At 38.2% G+C, this 17,807-nt stretch overlaps 1 protein-coding gene across 2 annotated transcripts in view; it reads left to right on the top strand.

Annotated features, from left to right (window-relative positions):
- MLIP (muscular LMNA interacting protein) overlaps positions 1-17,807 on the top strand; it is a 104,406-nt gene that overhangs the window by 49,369 nt on the left and 37,230 nt on the right. Inside the window, exons 4-5 of one of the 2 annotated variants that reach the window (XM_066314944.1) lie at positions 2,904-4,535; positions 9,915-9,986. The exons of the other annotated variant lie outside the window; for it this stretch is intronic. Of the exons in view, the coding sequence (XP_066171041.1) occupies positions 2,904-4,535; positions 9,915-9,986 (1,704 nt within the window). The remainder of the gene's footprint in view (positions 1-2,903; positions 4,536-9,914; positions 9,987-17,807) is intronic. 2 annotated transcript variants of the gene reach the window in all.

The following is a 17,807-nucleotide window of genomic DNA, read 5'->3' on the forward strand; positions in this document are numbered from 1 at the left end:
TCTTCTGCACTAATCAAATTCACCTACAGGAGGGTTTTAAACCAGTGGAGAAACTAAACAGAAAAAAAATCCAGTGACTGAAGGAAGTTGTTATATCTCACCTGACACTGTTGAGGCTGCAGCTGTAAAGCCATGCTCAGTTTGGTGCCCAGCAACCCTCAAATTCAAAAGAGATGTGAGGAAGGGAATAGAGTCCAGCACAAAAGTGTAAATATGTCTGGGGCATGTATGAGCTGAGGCTGAAGGAGCTGGCTTTGTTGACTCCCACCAAGAGACAGTCAAGAAAGCATCTGGAAACTGCCCAGAACCACTTGCAGAGCAGTCATGGACAGGACAGAGCCAAACTCTTCCCTGCAGGGGCAGGTGAGGCAGAATGGCTGCAAATTGCAGCGTGGGAGGTCCCACGGGGACACCAGAAGCAGCTTCCTCAGTGGGAGGTGGTGCAGCACTGGCACAGGCTGCCTGGGGGTGCTGGAGCTCCATCAGAGCTCTGGAGACTGAGGAGACACAGCCACAGCTGACCTGAGCCACTGGTGCCACTGAGAGCCCTGCTTTAGGTAGGAGGCTGGACTACATGACCTCTGGAAGTCACTTCCAACCCACTTTGATTATAATTTCCTGATCCTGTAAATAAGAAGTTGATCATCTATTGATGCGGTTATTAATACTGTGTTTCAATAGCAAAATCATTTCTGAAGGCTTGATTAATGGCTCAATTAGCTCAGCATGTAAATGTTCAGTGGCATTTAAACTGGAAGAGTACTGAAAAATGTCTTTATCTTACTTTCAGGAGCATATTTTTCATCTGCTACCATGAACATTTTTGTAGCTGCTTATAAATCTGACTAAGTTCTAACTAATTAGAAGTCAGTGCAAATCCTGTGCTTTTATTATGAAGTTTCATATTTGTTCCTCACTTTCTTTTAATCTGTTATCTTTGTAAAGGAAATTTATCTTTTCTGTTTTGAAATATAGAGATTTCATACTCCACGTCTCTTTTGGTAGTTGATTAACTTCCAGAATTCATTATTAAATTCAGGAGGCTGCTCCAAATTATCAGATTTATTACCACACTGCTTTTCAACTAGTTAAATAATTTTATCTTTCATGACATATTTAATAATATTTTTTCATAAAGATGAAATACTAGTAAATTATTCTCAATTTCCAGTATTTTTGCTTCTTGATTAGGAACATTGTCAGCAAGAGTCCTAATTTCTCAATCCAATAGAATATAGGTACAATGATATAAGCAACATTAATTTTTATATTCCAATATTTGCCCTGTATACATCCATTGAATTTCCACTTTGAAGTGGGATCCCTTAACCTATGTCTAAAACAAGGGGAAGTTAGTGTTGTTGTAAAGGCATTTGGGTGTTTTGTGTTATTCCTAAAAATCAAAGCATTGACCTGGCTTTTCTGAAGTTACCTTATTACAGAAAGTGTCTTTGGTTTAAAAGGCTTGCTATTCGTATTGTATCATTTAGCAAGAAGAGCTCTTGCTCTTTCATTATTATACTGTTTTCACTATTTAATTTAATACTGTTTTCACTATTAGCCCTTTAATTTATAAGGGCTAATTGGGTTTTGAAGTGTGTATTTAGCCTATATTTAGGCCTTATTTTGCCCTTGAAAGCTTTTAAGCCTTGATTTTCTGTCGCAGCTTCTGCATGTGCTTTCTCTTGAAAATTAGCTGTTTTGTTCTTATTTTTGTTTTGTGATATATCAATCCTATATTACGTCATCCTCACCATCATCATTCCTCTCTCTTATGCGCACGACATGTGAATTAAAAATATAATTCATAGGCTGAGCCACAGCCACGAGCAAGTTGTGTGTTGAAACTGAATAGTATAATTGTCCTTCACAGACCTGCATAATATTTTCAGGATATCTAACAGTAGTTAAATAGGTGTTCCTATATTTACATCAAGTTTGATGAAATTAGAGTCAATTTCTCTGCTTTCAAATTGCTCAGTCAAATGTTAGGTGACAATTTGTTTCCTTTTGATTTTATAGTTGACTTTAATCACTATTTCACACTGGTATGTTTTATTCATATTGTGTATACCTCAGTTTTTAATTTCAGCATTATAATAATTTGGAAGATTTTGAGAGAATTCTTTCTTTAGAAGCATGAAACTGTATAACAGGTTGATAATATACTTGTGTGCTCTAATTAGTTTTGACAAATCCTAATTAGAATAGACCCAAGAAAAGAGACACTCATGAAAGAGCTCATTACTGTTTTATTATTGTATCAAAAGACTGTGGAGAAGGGGATAAGGACTCTTACATGCCTGCAAACTGTCAAATGCTCTGCTCTGTGAATGACAGGAGAAGTGAAAAGAAGACTGGATGTCTGATTTAAGTAGTTCCAAGCAAAATTCTCATTCTGGTATCACAGTGCTGCAGAAGGAGTTGTTTACTGAACGAGAAAAAGAACACTTGACTTGAATCCTATTTTTAGAAAGGCTGCTTTCCACTGAGCTGGCAAAGTGAGACAGGACACTGTTGCAATTTTCTTACCTGCCATTGTGTTTATATAATGTGGATGGAATCACATGATTGCAGAAACTCATGGCACTACTGTCTTGGGTTTTACCTAAAATGAAAAATACTGTAGCCTCGAACCTTGTTAATATCAACAAAACTGAGGTGTCATAAACCCAAAGTATCAGAAAGTTTGTTTGCCTTAGTCACCTCCTGTGAGGACCTTATCCATCGGGCTCTATGTCCAAGCTTAAAACAGCCCTATGTTTTTAACCCACACAGCAGTACTAATGGAAACCCTATACGCATGACCACAGGACTAAAATGTGGGGTGTTTAACAGTTCCACAAGTTCTACCTGTTTTAACAATTCTGTTCTTTTTTTTTTTTTTTTTTTTTTCTCTCCAGTTAATTTCTACTCTTTCCACCTCTGATCATCTTTCCTCTAAACCACCTGCTGTCCAATTAATTTCTCCAATTAATCAGAAAGTAGTGTGCGGTACCATGGTTAACATGAATCAAGTCTCTTCGCTGGAAGATTCCTGTAACAACTGGCAGTCAGCAACTGGGTTTTCTAAGCAAGACTCATCTCTCTACTTTCAGTCTGCTTCCCATAGTTCACCTCCCTCAATATCTAAAATATCCTCTTCTGCTTCAAAGAGTTGGTACTCTACTCCTCGATTGTCTGATAACCGACAAACACCAAGTCTCTATAGCCCTGGATGTGTTTGCAAAGTGGAAGGCTTCACCACATCCTCTGTTCTGGCAAGGAGTCCAAGTCTTTCCTCCAATCTTCTATGTTCAACTGAAATTCAAGGATCATTAGCTCAGTCTGTATCCCCTAGTTCTTCCAAAAGTTTGAATGCTCTGTCTCCTCTCCCTGTAAATATAATAACACATTCATTATCTCCTAGCCCTAAACCTTTGTCTCCACCCTCTCTTTACGGGTCCTCTTCGACCATATGTAGTATAAATGAACCTTGCACACAAACATTATCCAGAGGAAATTCAGCCAAGTCAGGAGTCAAATCCCCTCTGCCAACCAGACTGACTCTCTTAACTGCTATTTTGAGATCAGGCTCCTCTCAGCGAAGACCACTTTCTCCTGCTTCTTGTCCCACATTTTCCCCTAGCTCCCTTAGTTCCTCAACACTTGCAATAGATCAAAAGTTTAAAACAACTCCCCCAACCCCCAAGAAATCTGTTTCAAGCCCTCCTATAAGGCCAGATTCTCCCAGCAAAGAGAATTATTGGCTTTCAGGATGGGCTCAGCATCTCCCTTTACCTTCCAAGCCTCATCCCACCCCTCGAGCGAGGTCCCTTTCTCCTAAAAAGCACCCTTCCATTCAGTCACTTTCTCCAGACTGCCGAAATTCTTTGTCATGCCCTGTCTCCTCCCATAGAAGATCAGTTGCCTCTCCAGATTTGCAGTCTTCAGTGCCTCCTCCTTGTGCCCCAGCTCCCTCTTCCTTTCCTTCATATCCCACCTCTCCTTCTCCAGAAGGGCTGGGGTATTCTGCCTCCACGTCTCGGGCACCTCAGAAGTCACAGAGAGTACACACTTACTCGCCCATCTTTACTTGCCGGTCATACCCTTTGCTTTCTTCTACCAGTCTTAGTGGTGCATTGTCTCCCACCACAGAAAAACACTCATCTCCTTCCCCAAGTCTTTTGCACTCACCTTCCAGATCTAAATCAAATTCACCCCAAACATCTGTTCAAGAGATCAGTGCCTCCTCTCCTACCCCTTCTAGCATCTCAAAGCAGTGGTCTGTCCCACGGCCTCACTCTACCCCACTGGTTCCACAAACTGGTAATATTAATTTCCATCCACTGCAATTTAATTCTTCATTGGGGCAAGAAAATTTTAGGTCTAAGTCCTCCTCTCTGAGACCTGAGCATTTTACCGCCTCATCAGTGTTAAAGTGCAGATCTCCCATCTCAGACAAGTCACCAGGCACACTGCCATCAAGACCCAGAGAGCTGACTTCACCACAGTCTTTTTCCCTGCCTCCTGACCATGAGAACATCAAACCCAAGGTACTCTTGGTGCATGTTTACTTTATAATAGTCTTTGTCCCTGTAGGAAAAAAAAAATCACATCCATGTTGCAGAATACTAGTTAAAATAAATGGGATGTGGAAAAAATGTGAAAAGGAACAGGTTTTGTATCAACAGTGAATATGGTGAAAATGAAATCCTACCTTTCAAATTGCTAGCACTGTGTTCTGTATTTATGGAGATGTTTTAGGAATTCTTAAGCATAGAAAAGAAGATACTCTATTCTTGAATAATATGATTTACTACTAAAGATGGATTTATGTCCAGTGGCTCTGATGTACATTTGGCACACATATTTGTGAAGCTCACCTGTATCAAAAATCGACCATGAAGCATGTTCTATTCACTCCATTCTAAAGTAAATCCATACGTGTTCCCAGGGAAATTAATAGAGGTATGGTGACTTAGGTGCACGGCTGAGCAAGAATCAGTTTAATCTAATTTATATGAATTAGATGTTCCACTGACAACTAATTCCCAAGCATACTATCGCACCTGTCCTTCTCACTTCCCAGGAGTCTTTCCTCACCTCAGCCACCCTGAGACTAGCTCAGAGGCGATAATGAGCTCAGACTGAGCAAAGATGCTGTGGCCAAGGGCCTGCAGGGGAAGATGAGGACAGTCTCCTGCTTCTTCCCTTTCTTTTGTACTCCTCTGATCTTGTTGTGCTAGACAGAGGACAAGGGAGAAAGAAAAGCCAAGCTTCCTACAGCCCAAACTACTGCAAATACAAAAGTCTCACACCTGGCAGATCAGCCTTGCTCCTGCTGTTTGTCATGCCCCCAAAGGCAGGAGAGCCATCGTAGAGTGAAAATGAGCAATGATGGCAATTGCTGCAGGAGGGCTTGGAACCAGCCACACTGGAGATTTAAAGGGGAGGGGAAGGGAAGGATATCCAAAAGCATACAGCAGGTAGATGAAAACAAGAGTAACTGCTATGCAATTAGAAGGAGTTAGTTGCAGAAGGCACCAGAGGTGTAGGAGGCTTTCCAACATCTTTTATCTAGACTTTGCACTCTATGCCTCCCTTGTGCTGTGTTCTCTTCCTCTAACTCATATCTGAGCTCTGTCCATCAGACAAAGTCTATCATATTTTATTGGTTCATTTGCTCACAGCACAAAATCACAGCCTGGTCTGCTAGATCAAGTTGTGTCACTTTTGCTACTAACAGCTTGGCCATGGCAGAGATGACTTAAAAATGTTAAATGTAAAATGAGAGGTTAAAATCAAAACAAAGTAGCAATTGTCATGAATGGTTCTTTTGAAACCCAAACAAGCCAAGAGGAACCATTGTGCCTAGCAGAGCTGTACAGTGTTATTACACCCTGCCAGTATTAGTTTATGAAACAAAAAGAGATATGAAATGGTAGAAATTCCAAGATAAAAGCCCATGAGACCAAACTGTAACATGTGACCAAGCCTGCAGATTGCAAAACAGTTGCAGTTCCTGCTAGCACGTGCATTGAGCACTATGAGGTCTCTGGCAGTAGGGAAATTCTCTGCTTGTGACAGAGCTATTGCCTGGATTTATATTTGCAGAGGTTATTATACTCCTTCTGTCTTTCCTACTGTCCCTTTTCCTATTAGTTCTGCTTTATCATGAAATATGGTGGCAATTTTGAAACTGCCCCATTATCCCATGGAGACTGGGAGAGTGTCCACAGTATAACAGACTTGGACCATTAGTCCAGTCTAATTTTTAATAATGTAGACAAAGCTGACTCAGCTGGAGATGTGGAAGACCTAAAATACCTAAATCTAGTGCAGATGGGTGTTCAGTGCAGGAAAGGTGTCTCATGGCTTTAAAACGTGAGTCTGAGACTATATCTACTGTTAATAATACTGTCCATTCAACCCTGCTCTCACTTATTTCCATCCCTAGATTATGGTATAGCTCAATGAACTTTGCTGATGTGTTAATGGTAGCAGGCTATTCTGTGACACTCCAGCCTCAAATCTCAGTATAATACCAGAGAAAAAAAAGAAAAGTTTTGAGGAGAGAAAACTTAAATATCCTAAGCAGAATTTAGATCTATTTAGTAGTAATCAGCTTAATTTTGTAACTAGACAAAAACCAGATTGCTTCATGTGACGACTGTTGACACATGACAAAATCTTTTCATATATGAATGTGCTAAGTGAAGATCAAGGGGAAAAAGCATCTAGAAGTGCTTGGTGTGTATAATTTGGCATGTGTAATTTTTCAGCATTGATGTTGCTTCAACAGTCATTGCAGGAACATTAAGACACATTAAACCAACATCTATTAAACCAGAATTTGGAAATGCACCAATTAATGCAAATCAAAGGCTAACCTATTAATTTAACTGTTTGTATATGTGTGTATGTATAAGCATGTGCTTTCCCTTGGTTTATATTTGTTAATGATTTAAAAATGGGAATGTTTTGAAAAGTGAATATAAACATAAATCCACAGATCAGTGTGAAGTGTTGACTTTGAGTGACCACAGGAAATAAAAGCCCTCTTCCTAGACTTTGTAGCTACTTTAATAGTGTCCTCATGGACAAAATGGACAGTGGGACAGAGTAGGGAAGATAAATTCTGCAGGAATAGTTGTTAGAATAACAAATTCTGGCTTTCTGGTTTGAGTAAATCTGGTGATTATGAAATAGCAGTCTGAAACAGCATGTTGCAATTTGGGTCATTGTTTACTTTTCATTTACTTTATATCTACTAAAGGTCTCGATGACAGAAGAGTGGGCAAACTTTTAACTCACATAAGAAATTGATTCTCATACCTGTCTTGAAATAGTGTAGGGCACAGCCTTTTAATTCTTTCTATACATAATATTGTTTGCTTTTAACTTCACTCATTCTTAGTTGGAAACTGGAGAATGAGTCATTCAAGATGCCAATAATCACAGTAATCATACTGAATTAACAGCTACACAAAGCAGATGAATGCAAATGCTGGAACTGAACTTTTTCCTATTTTTTGGTGGATAAGGCTTTAAAGCATGGGATAGTTATTCACATGAGATTTAGTCATTCTAACTTGGATGTCTACTATTCAGTTTCTTCAGTCAGCACTAATGCTTTTTAATAATCACAGGCTTTTCTACAGAATTAATCTCATCCCAAAGTAGGCAAAAAGAAAGGTAAAATAAAATAATCTTCCCAATACACCATATTCTTTTCACTAGCTGTAAGAGAATCACCTAAGTTATGCTTGTATACATAACTTTCAAATGTCAACAGTCATATGAGTTGAATCCTGCCCTTTGAACATTTAGACAGCAACACTGCATAGCTCCATAGATATATTTACGCATATACAAAAACTATATGCATAAGTTTAGTTAAGCATAACTAAGCTTATGTTTAGTTATTTTAAACTAAAAATAAAATACTGATCGCTGAGATGGAAGATTAATTCTAAATATTAAAATAGGCATATTCAAAAAATGTATCCTTGTTTGATTGTAATTGATATCCAACTAAAATTGCATAATTGAACAAGTGAAATACAATGTCTTCCACAGTGCAAAGGCTTTTATATATGATGAAATGTTCATCTCATATGAAAATAGAACTATGATCACTTTGAGGTTAGTTGTACTATTATGTGAACTAAACAAAGACATAACAGACTGCTAAAATGTAGAAGTTTCTATACTGCTTTCATGTGCTTCATCACTTCCAAATATTGTAGAACCTGTGAGCAATGTGCTGGTTTTGGAGGTCTGAGATGAGTGGAAAGTCTTTAACTCGGTTTCTCATCTATATGTTTCTTTACACATTATTTCGTGTTTTTTAAAATTATTTTTTCAATGCCTAAATACATTTAAGAATCTGTTTCATAGGAATCCAGCAGTAATTTTGAGCAGCCTCAAAAGTTAAGTCTGTTAAGTCTGTTGGTCTGCACCACGGCAAAAAAGCCAAAAGCAAACCAATTCTAGCATGAGAGCTTGGGCAAATATCAGTCTGGGGAGTTTGGGGGAAAACATTCTAGTTTTCTTGTTCAAATGAACACCCAAGACACCCATGGGGAACTGCAAAATGGGCTAGACATGCTACAAAGGCTTAAAGTCAGTGACCAAGCCTTGTAGCATAGAGCTCCTCATGAATAATCTTTCCTGCTTTATGGTAGGTTTTGTGGCTGTGCTGAGCTCCATGTTGCTAAAGTCTGTTCCCCAACTGTTTTGAGTAGATCTATATGCATTCCTGACCTACATTCAAATATGAAAAATCAAATAATATGGAAGAATGATACCCCATGAAACCGCTACAGACTGTTATTTCATAATTACCAGTATTTACTGTTGCAGGTAATAGTACATTTAAAAACCTGATCTGATTAACAAATACTTTATTTCTGGCTGATTGTCCCAGAAGTATTCAATCACTAACTTAAAAGTCTATTGTTGTGTGAATTTATGACTTTTTTTGTTAGATTGTTGTTTAAAAGGGAACAATATAGCAAATACATATTTAATATAGTAATAACAATAATAATAATAATTCTAGCAGTCATGTGATTAAGAATCCTACCTCTTGAACTCCTATAAGTATAGAAGAATCTCATCAATCTTTTAAAAATTACTGAATTCATCCTCTATATTTGCAAGGAAAATGTAAAAAATATAGTATGTAAAGATGGGCAAACTAATATAGTCTAAAATATAAATTACTTGAAAATAATAATTTTTAAAGTTGATCTTAGAGTTTTCATACCCAAGCTCATACATTTTTTTATGGTTTAGATTGTCAGTTCATTTAGCTTTGTTAGAGTGTGTAAGTTCCTATACTTATTTTGTTTGGGTGGTAGACTTATTTATTCAAGAAGTGAACAGCTGTGTGAAGATTTAAATGATATAGCCACTCAAACAAGCAATTCAGCATTTAAGGACCATAAGCAGTCTCATGAGAGCCAATCACAGAAATCCCTCTGATTTCATGGTTCAGGATCACACCACTCAGCAACAGTGTGAGGTTGTTGAGGTGGATGTACTGACAGAAGTAGCTGTGCATTTTCATATCAAATCACAAGAAAACTTGGAAAAAACTTACAGCCTCCTCTGATATTCATTCAAGGGTAGTAGTCTGCAGAAAGTGGTTAAACTTTGGAAGCTATAAGGTAGAGGGAATTTGCCTTGTCCTACTTCATTCCTAAGAACTAAATATGTACATTACCATAAAACCTTAACAGAAACTCTAGATTTTTTTAAAGAAATAGTTTTTCTAGGAAATATGTAAGCATTGTTTTGTTGCAACGTGTCTGCAAGATGATTGTAATTGTCTTTCATTCTGTCATACCTTTCCCCTGTCTTCCCCCTCTCTCTCTCTCTTCTACCCTGTTTTACTTCTCTTCCTGCTTTCTGGTTTACCCTTTTAGCAGTACAAGATCAAGACAAGCTACAAGGCATTTGCAGCAATCCCAACAAACACATTGCTTATGGAACAGAAGGTTAGTGTTTGCTCAGAGACATGAGCATTGCATTGTATATTCGGGACTATTCAATTTCATGTACAAGTTCTGACATTTCTGCAGAATGTAAATTCTGGGAACTACTCAGGGTTGTAATTCCAGACATTTTTCAGGATCAGCGACTTTTACTGAAGATCAGACTTCACTAATCTGAATTTCTGAAAATCAATTTACTATAATAAAGGAAAAAAATACCCAGTGTCCTAAAGGAACTGCCTTTTATGGCAACATCTCAAAATCTGTTTTGTTACTGGAAAGCATCTGAAGCATTGCTCTTCTGGGACCTGACAATCAGTAGATCAGTTAATGATTATTGGGCAGCTGTGCTTATACCCCTAAATTTAACATCCCAAAATATGCAATTTTGAGCAGCTGTCTTGTTAAACTGTGAGAAACATCCTGGCCATTGTCCTGACCTCTGTTAACTTCCATTCGTCCTGAATACTGTAAGAGCTAGCCAGGGGGCAATTCCCAGTATGCAGTTTGTGGTAACAATCATTTTCTGTAGGACAGGCAGAGAGAGTCAAATCCAGACTTCAGTGCATTGATTTAGGGCCAAAGTCACAGTCAACAAAGGCTGGGCTGTATAGTCTTATTTAGCCAATTCTACTTGGAAAGTAGATTTGAAATTGAAAATTTAAGCTTTGCATGAAGGGTTCAAAACACCCATGGATATTCGTTATAAAAATATTTTTCCCAAATTATTTCTGCTCAAATGAATAGCTAAGTTTAACAAAAATTTTCTCTGATGATCCATGAGCTAAGTGTCTTGTATGTTTAAAGACATGCTTAATCATGCTTACATCCAGTTTGTAGCTTTATCAGAAAAAGCTTTCTGTTCAAGACCTAGCTGAAGAACTTAGCCTCTAATTAATTTCTTTACGCATTCCTGATTACACATCTGAATACTTATTCACATATACAGCTCAGTTGATTTCACTAGTAGTTTACAAAGCCTCAAGTTACTGTCTAGGGTGAACTTAACTGTGTACAAAATTTGAAGATGATATTTTTTCCCTTGAAATATTTCTGATTGTGATCTAGTAATTGTAAGTTAAGTGCTATAAATCAGATTCTTTTTGAGAAAGAAGGAGACATTCCTTTCTTTTCCAATGTTCTCTTAGTCTTGAATGGTTTTTTAATCCTTTGCATAAAACCTGATCCTTCCCTTACTTAAATCTTGAACGCACTAATGAAGGTTGTGTTTGCTTCAGCTTGCAATGTGGTGCAATAGAAACGGCTCTGTAAAGGAAAATAGCTGATGCAGGAGATTCTACACCCCTACAGAATGTATTTTGGGAGGGTTTTGTTTGAGCAGAAAGCCTGTTAGCAGGTGGAAGAATTTGGTGGACTCCTGAAGTACCACTTCATTTTTGACTTCACCTGAAAGGCACTGTTTGTGCACTCTGAGACTGCACCACTCTGCAACCCAAGCCAGGTAGGTGACTCTGAGCAGGGTACTACTCGCTCTAAGATCACACTCCTGATGTGAACTAGTGGGTTGATGTCAGCTGTCTGATTGCACTTTTTTGTAAGAAAATGGATTTCTTTTGATGGTCTTGCTGAGTGCCCTCTGAGGCATTGACTCACAACCTGCATGTTACTTATCCCCAATACATAAAACTGATGTGTGCAGTCTAATGCCAGCATTTGTAGGAAAAGAATCTGTGTTTAGATAGACTTTTGGTTATCCACTGATTTACAGAAAATTGCAGCCTTTGTGTATCCTTCAGTAGTGAAAGCGGTCATGTAGTGCTAATAAGAAATCAGTTCTCTGCTATAGGGTTTGCCTTCAGGAGAGACTGTTGACTAAATAATTTTGTAAGTGTATGTTTCAGCATTGCCCGAGTACAAGCTTTCTACCATCTCAGAAGTTATGGATAACAATCTTCTATTGATCTGCAGCAGCAGCTAACTGAAGTGCTCCTCAACTAGTCCCGTTGTGTTAGCTGATAAGAGTTTAGAGTACGATTCCTATGAGAAAGCATGAAGTAGTCACATGGCACACTTGGGCCCCATTTTACCAAGCCCTAATATCCAAGTATTCTCCTCAGAAATGTTGGGTGGGGAACTCATGATACATTCTAGCTCAATGACAGTAATTATGTTGTTCCCATTTTATGCAAAACGTTTTATACACAGCATTAAAAAGAGTGAGATTTAGGACAATAAGATTTTAACTGTATCAGTGAAGTTTTATTAACGTTAAAATAATTATTGTGTGATTAGAAATACAACATAATTTTAGATACAGTTTTTAGCCTAAGGTGCTAAAAAAGTGTTTTGTTCTCTGATTAAATTAGAAATGCACATTGTCAGAAGTCAACTTAGTCCCACTGTGTGAGTAATTATATTACTTAATTCAAGTGCTCATGAGAAATAAAATTAGTCAGAGTTGTGTTGCGGGTGATCTTAGTAGCAATTCATCTGCAGTATTAATTAGGTCCCATGACAAAAAACTGCCACTCACGTGCCATGTAGGGTACAATGATTTGTCAGCCTCTAAACATTCTCTTGGTGTCTAACTTTCTTTCTCAAGTTATTTTTTTATGTTTGTGTAGATGGTTTAATTTAAACTGGCATTTTCCAACTTCTGCTTTATGAAACCATTAGTTTGTCATCACCTTAATGTTTCTTTTAGAACATGTTCTTCTTGTCCTCCAGTACTCTTACTCAAAGAGACTTGTTCAAATATGTGCCCATAAGTAGAGAGAAAAAGGTTGATTTGCTATATATGCATATACTTTGAGAAACCCAGAAGTGGCTTAACCTCATAAAATCTCCTTACTGGCAAACTTCCCAGCTGTTTGAATTTGCATGAACCTGATGTTTCTCACATCACCTGTTCTCTGCTCACAAACTGCACTATCCGGGATATCTCTAGGAAGATTGGGCTGTAACTTCCTTCACAGCCAGAAAAACAAAACTTGTTTTTAAGGGACTTACCCTCAGCATGAGCAGGCTCTGTCAGGGAGCAGCAAGAAGAGGTTGCTCTGCAGAGAGCTGAGATGGCAGTCAGGATGGCAGGACAATGTCCTTGCCAGCAAGCCCACAGCTCCACAGTGCCTGAGCAAGGATGACAGAAATGCTAGTAATGAGTTGGTGTTAAGCAGGGTCAGTCAGCAGTGCCATCACATCCACACAAATCCAGAGCTTTGTGGCAGGTTCACAGGCTGTGATACTGAACTCTTCAGCCCAGTGGATGATAGGATCCACTGGCCAGAAGGGAGAGTTGAACAAGCTTAATATAGGCTTAAGGCAAAAATTTGACAGAAAGAATTAATTAACCATTATACAAAATTACTGGAGACTGAAATAGGCTTTTTATCACAAAAATTGAAATATCAAGGCAGGACAATTCTCTGGCTCCTCATGTTCCAGATAGTCCTGTGGTTTAAAGACGTCATAATAAGGTGAGCACTGTCATTCCTTCTGGCCTTATTAACACTGAAACAGTGAGTCACCCTTCTGCAGATGCTCATTCTTGTGTAGGTTCTACAATTAAATCGATGTGGTCACAGTCTAATTCAAAATTCCCTTCTGAATTGGGTATTATTTAAAAAGCAATATGTCTGTTATTTAGAGGTTGTGTTTATCAAGTATTTACTACAATGTCTTTCAGTCAAAATGGATAGATGAAGAGTTTATTTCTGGGAGCTACAGAAAAATTCATAACTTTAAATACCTTGTGTTAAGAAAGAAAGGCAATAATTTATGCAGCTGTAGAGTGATAGAGGACTTGTTTGTCTGTAATAATAACCAAATGTGCCAATGTAGAAGAAGTCTATTAACTCCTTCTTTCTTTCAAGGGCCTTGAAAATTGTCTCTTAAAACAAGTCCAACTTCGTCTTCAGGATTACATAAAATTTGAGATGTAACCCAAAACCTGTTATAGGCTCTGGATTTATAAACCAAAAAAGTATTCTCTTAACAATTCAGTGGGTTTTGGTCTACAGCAAGGTCTATGCAGGAGAATATGGGTTTGCTGTATTTGTCCAGCTACACATCCCCTCTACAAACTGATTGGGGTGAATTTCCCTCGTCTGAGCATCATTTTGGTGGAAAAGAAACATGGGCATACAGACTTGACTCTGCAAATGTTCTGCTCAGACTTTCCTCAGCCTGAACTGGGGAGGAAGTGTGGCACAGGGTGATGGAATGTTTCATGAAAAAAACCTGCTTCACAGCTCAGGCTGATCCCACACTTACCAAGTCTTCTGAAAAACACTAGATATGACTGGCTATGGATGGAAGAGGTGCAAATGTTGTCTCATCTGGATTGCATTATCAACTAATTACAAGGAGAAAACAATAATTTCAGTTCTAAATGTAAAAAAAAATCTAAGTGTAAATGTAGAAAAAATAAAACAGTCTTTCCATATTTTGCTACACTTCTTGGAAAACTCCAAAGACCTGATAATTGCATCCCATCGCCTACAGAAACAGACTGTAGGCAGTGCAGCATATTCTCCTTGTGGAAGAAAAAAATAGAAAAAGGTATTTTCCTCCGCATGCAGAAGGAAAAAATTATATGTTTGGTTTTGGGTTTGGCTGGTTTTTTGTTTCTTTGTTTGTTTCTTTGTTTGGTTTTGTGTGTTTGTTTTTTTTAATGAAAAGGAAGAAATGCAACTGAGGAAATATGGCAGCATTCAGCTACATTGAAGACCCAGCTTTAAGTTCTTGCCTTAAAAAACCTCTTAGTTATTGTATTCTCAAAAATCCATTGCTATAGGAACTGATCGTGGCAAAGGCAGGTACAGATTGCTTCTTGAAATCATACAGCAGGAACCTGGAAGCCATTTTTTCTCACTTTCAGATGATTGACCTAACTGCTGGACGATTGGCTATTATCAGACCCATCAGAACTTTCTGGTCCTGTGTCTCAGTTTGAAAGACAGGTGTCTGCTAGGGAGGAGCAGGGCCTCCCTTCAGAACGGAGAATTCAAATCCCCTCCCTCAAAATTACTATAACTTAGAAAATTAAAAGGGCTTCCAGGCAGAGGTATGCGGATAGGAATAGCAGTTCTTCACTGGTATGTATAACCAGGCAAACAAACAACAACGACAGCATTAATAATAACAGATCCAGGAACCAGGGCAGCCCAGTGTCTTGGGACTCCGAGAGCACCAGGCTGGAAAGCTGGAAAATCCCGGGCTGGTGGATGAGATCAGAAGCTCGGTGGTGCTGGAACATCAGGGATGCCCCGGCAGGGCAGGGCAGTGCGGGGCCACAGCGCAGCAAAAAGCCCCAAAGCAGCGCCGAGCGAACGGAGGCTGCGGGACAGGGCCCCGCAGGGCAGGAGGAGCTCAGGATTCCAGGGCACACGAGCAGATGGTGGTAGATTTCCCAGGGCCGGACCTGGTGGGGACAGTGAACTCCTCCCGCAGCAAGCAGCAGCCTGGCCGTCCTCTCTCTGATGCCGAGAGCAAGAGAAGCTGTCTCATCTCCCCCTCCCGGCTTCTGGCCACGTCTTTGTTTTGATCGAGCACCCATAAGCACCTAACACATAGTCTCCTAGCAGCTTATGGGGAAAAGTTCTGTAAGTAAAAAAGGAACAAACCTAACCCCCAACAACCTGGAAAGCATTTTTGACAAGACTTTGTTGAGAATATTTGATAAAAATAGGTTTTAATTTTCCTCAGATACATCTGGTGTGCACTCACTAGGTGAATTTCTTGCATCCAGTTTATGTATTCACATCAAAGTGTTTCTCAAGGCTAGAAACAAATGCAGGATGGTAAGAAAGACAATAACTTGTGCAGTTGTAGGACTAAATAAAATACCTAGTTTGTCTGTAATAATAATCAAATATGCCAATGTAGGAGCAGCCTATGAGCTCATTTTTCATGGACCTCACAGTTTTCAGTATTATTTTTTTTATAGGACAGAAAATAGTATAATTTCAGTAAAATTTTCAGTATAATCCCCCAGAACCTTCAAGAAAGAAGATAAAGGAATCAATGATATATGAAGTTCCATTATACAGTGGGATTTTTTTTTGCATGGGCAGAGGGTTTAGGAAAAGATAATGATGGGAAAATTATGCTCAGTCCAGGGTTTTCACAATGCAGTAAGAAGACAGCTGTGGCAGATCTAGGCCACAAAATTAATTTTTTCTCTTTCTGTTGGTATGGTTCATTGGTGAATGAAATGATGTTCTATATTTCATATATGTTGCTTGGACCTTTCAGTCTTCTAAGGAAATACTGGAGATTGTGTTTGGGTGATTTATCAGTATCCTTTCATCTCTGATAGAGCTTTTGCAATCAAAAAGAAAGAAAGAGGAGGGAAGGGTTGTAGTTGTCAGTGATGTCAATGGCACAAATGCATCACACCCTCAAAATTGCCCTTTTCAAGGAAAAAATAGTGGTACAGCAACTGGTTATTTCCTTTAAATTGCTTTACATTTTCATTATCTAAATTATAATGTTCTTTTAGATTGTTGTTTTATATATAATCAAAAATGTGAATGTCTAGATAAGAATGTTCCACTTCTAATATTGTTAGACCATCAGCACAGGAAGTGAATCTTGAATACTGTTGATAGTGCTAATCAGCAGTATGTAGATAGGAATTAATCATAACCTTTTTGCATGATAACACCAGTAATTTTGAAAAAAAGTAGTTGTACATTTTTATCTCAAATTTTCTATGTGAAAATGTGAAAATAAAAAGAAGACATGCTGGAAAAAATTGAGATGTGTTTTGAAAATCTAACAACAGATTAAACAGAATCATTTACCTTTGTAGAGGTGATATGGATAGTTTTGGAAGTATAGTTTCTTGTTTCTACTCTTTCTTTGGAGAACTCAGCTGTTGAAATAAGAAAAAAATGAAAATAGTAAAAAGAAAGAAGAAAGAAACAAAGGAGAATTAAAGAGGTCTAAGAGTGAATGAAATTAGATTAATTGGTTTGAAGATTAAAATTTTATTTTCCCAAAGGTACAGAAAGGGAGAACAGTGCATCTTTTTCTAGCATGGCTTGTGCATGATGGTTTTATCTCAGAGGGACTGTGGAGAGACCTTGGTGTTGTGCTTGCCTGAATTCCTTAGTCACTGAAGGCTCCGAAATGGAAAGATATTTGGGAACTCAGTTTCTGAAACTGATAGATTCTTAAATTGGCCAGTCTTGATTCTGAACAAAGACTTCTGGATATAGCTGTAATTCCTCTGGAAAGATGCCCCCAAATCTTCAGGGTAATGGTTTCTTACACTTGATTTTGTTCACTCACCATTCTGGTGAAGTGAATAGGAAACAGAAACATGTAGTTTTTTTCTTTACAATTCCTTCATTATGTTTATTATTTTACTGGTTGCTTGAGGGTTTTGAGAAACTTAGATGTTTCTCCATTCCAAACTCATGATTGATTAAAAGTTTTCTTTTTTCATAACTCACATTCAAACTCATCATCCCTCTACATCAGGCTTTGTCAATCCTGACACTAATAGGTACTGAAATGACTCTTCTACCTAATTTTATTGAACCAGGGGCACTGTATTTGAGTGCAGTGCTGAGCTCTCTTTGGCTGACCCCTCCTCTTCATCAGCACTGTATGTCTTTTTGAAACTCTAGTGGGTGACTATAATGAGACTTCAGAGATGAGAAAGACTGTTAATCTTTTCCTGATCTGTCTTGGGATAAGATTTCGTTAATTTCTGTATATCAAAGTGAGTCACTTTTACTTTTTATGTTTTGAACTACAACTACTCTAAGGCCAACACATTTGTCAAGAGATAGAAAGGAAGGAAGAAATGATTGGGGAAAAACGACTTTTAATTTTAGTTGAAGACATGGTGTT

Source organism: Sylvia atricapilla, chromosome 3 (assembly GCF_009819655.1).
Source record: "Sylvia atricapilla isolate bSylAtr1 chromosome 3, bSylAtr1.pri, whole genome shotgun sequence".
Lineage (NCBI taxonomy): Eukaryota > Metazoa > Chordata > Aves > Passeriformes > Sylviidae > Sylvia > Sylvia atricapilla.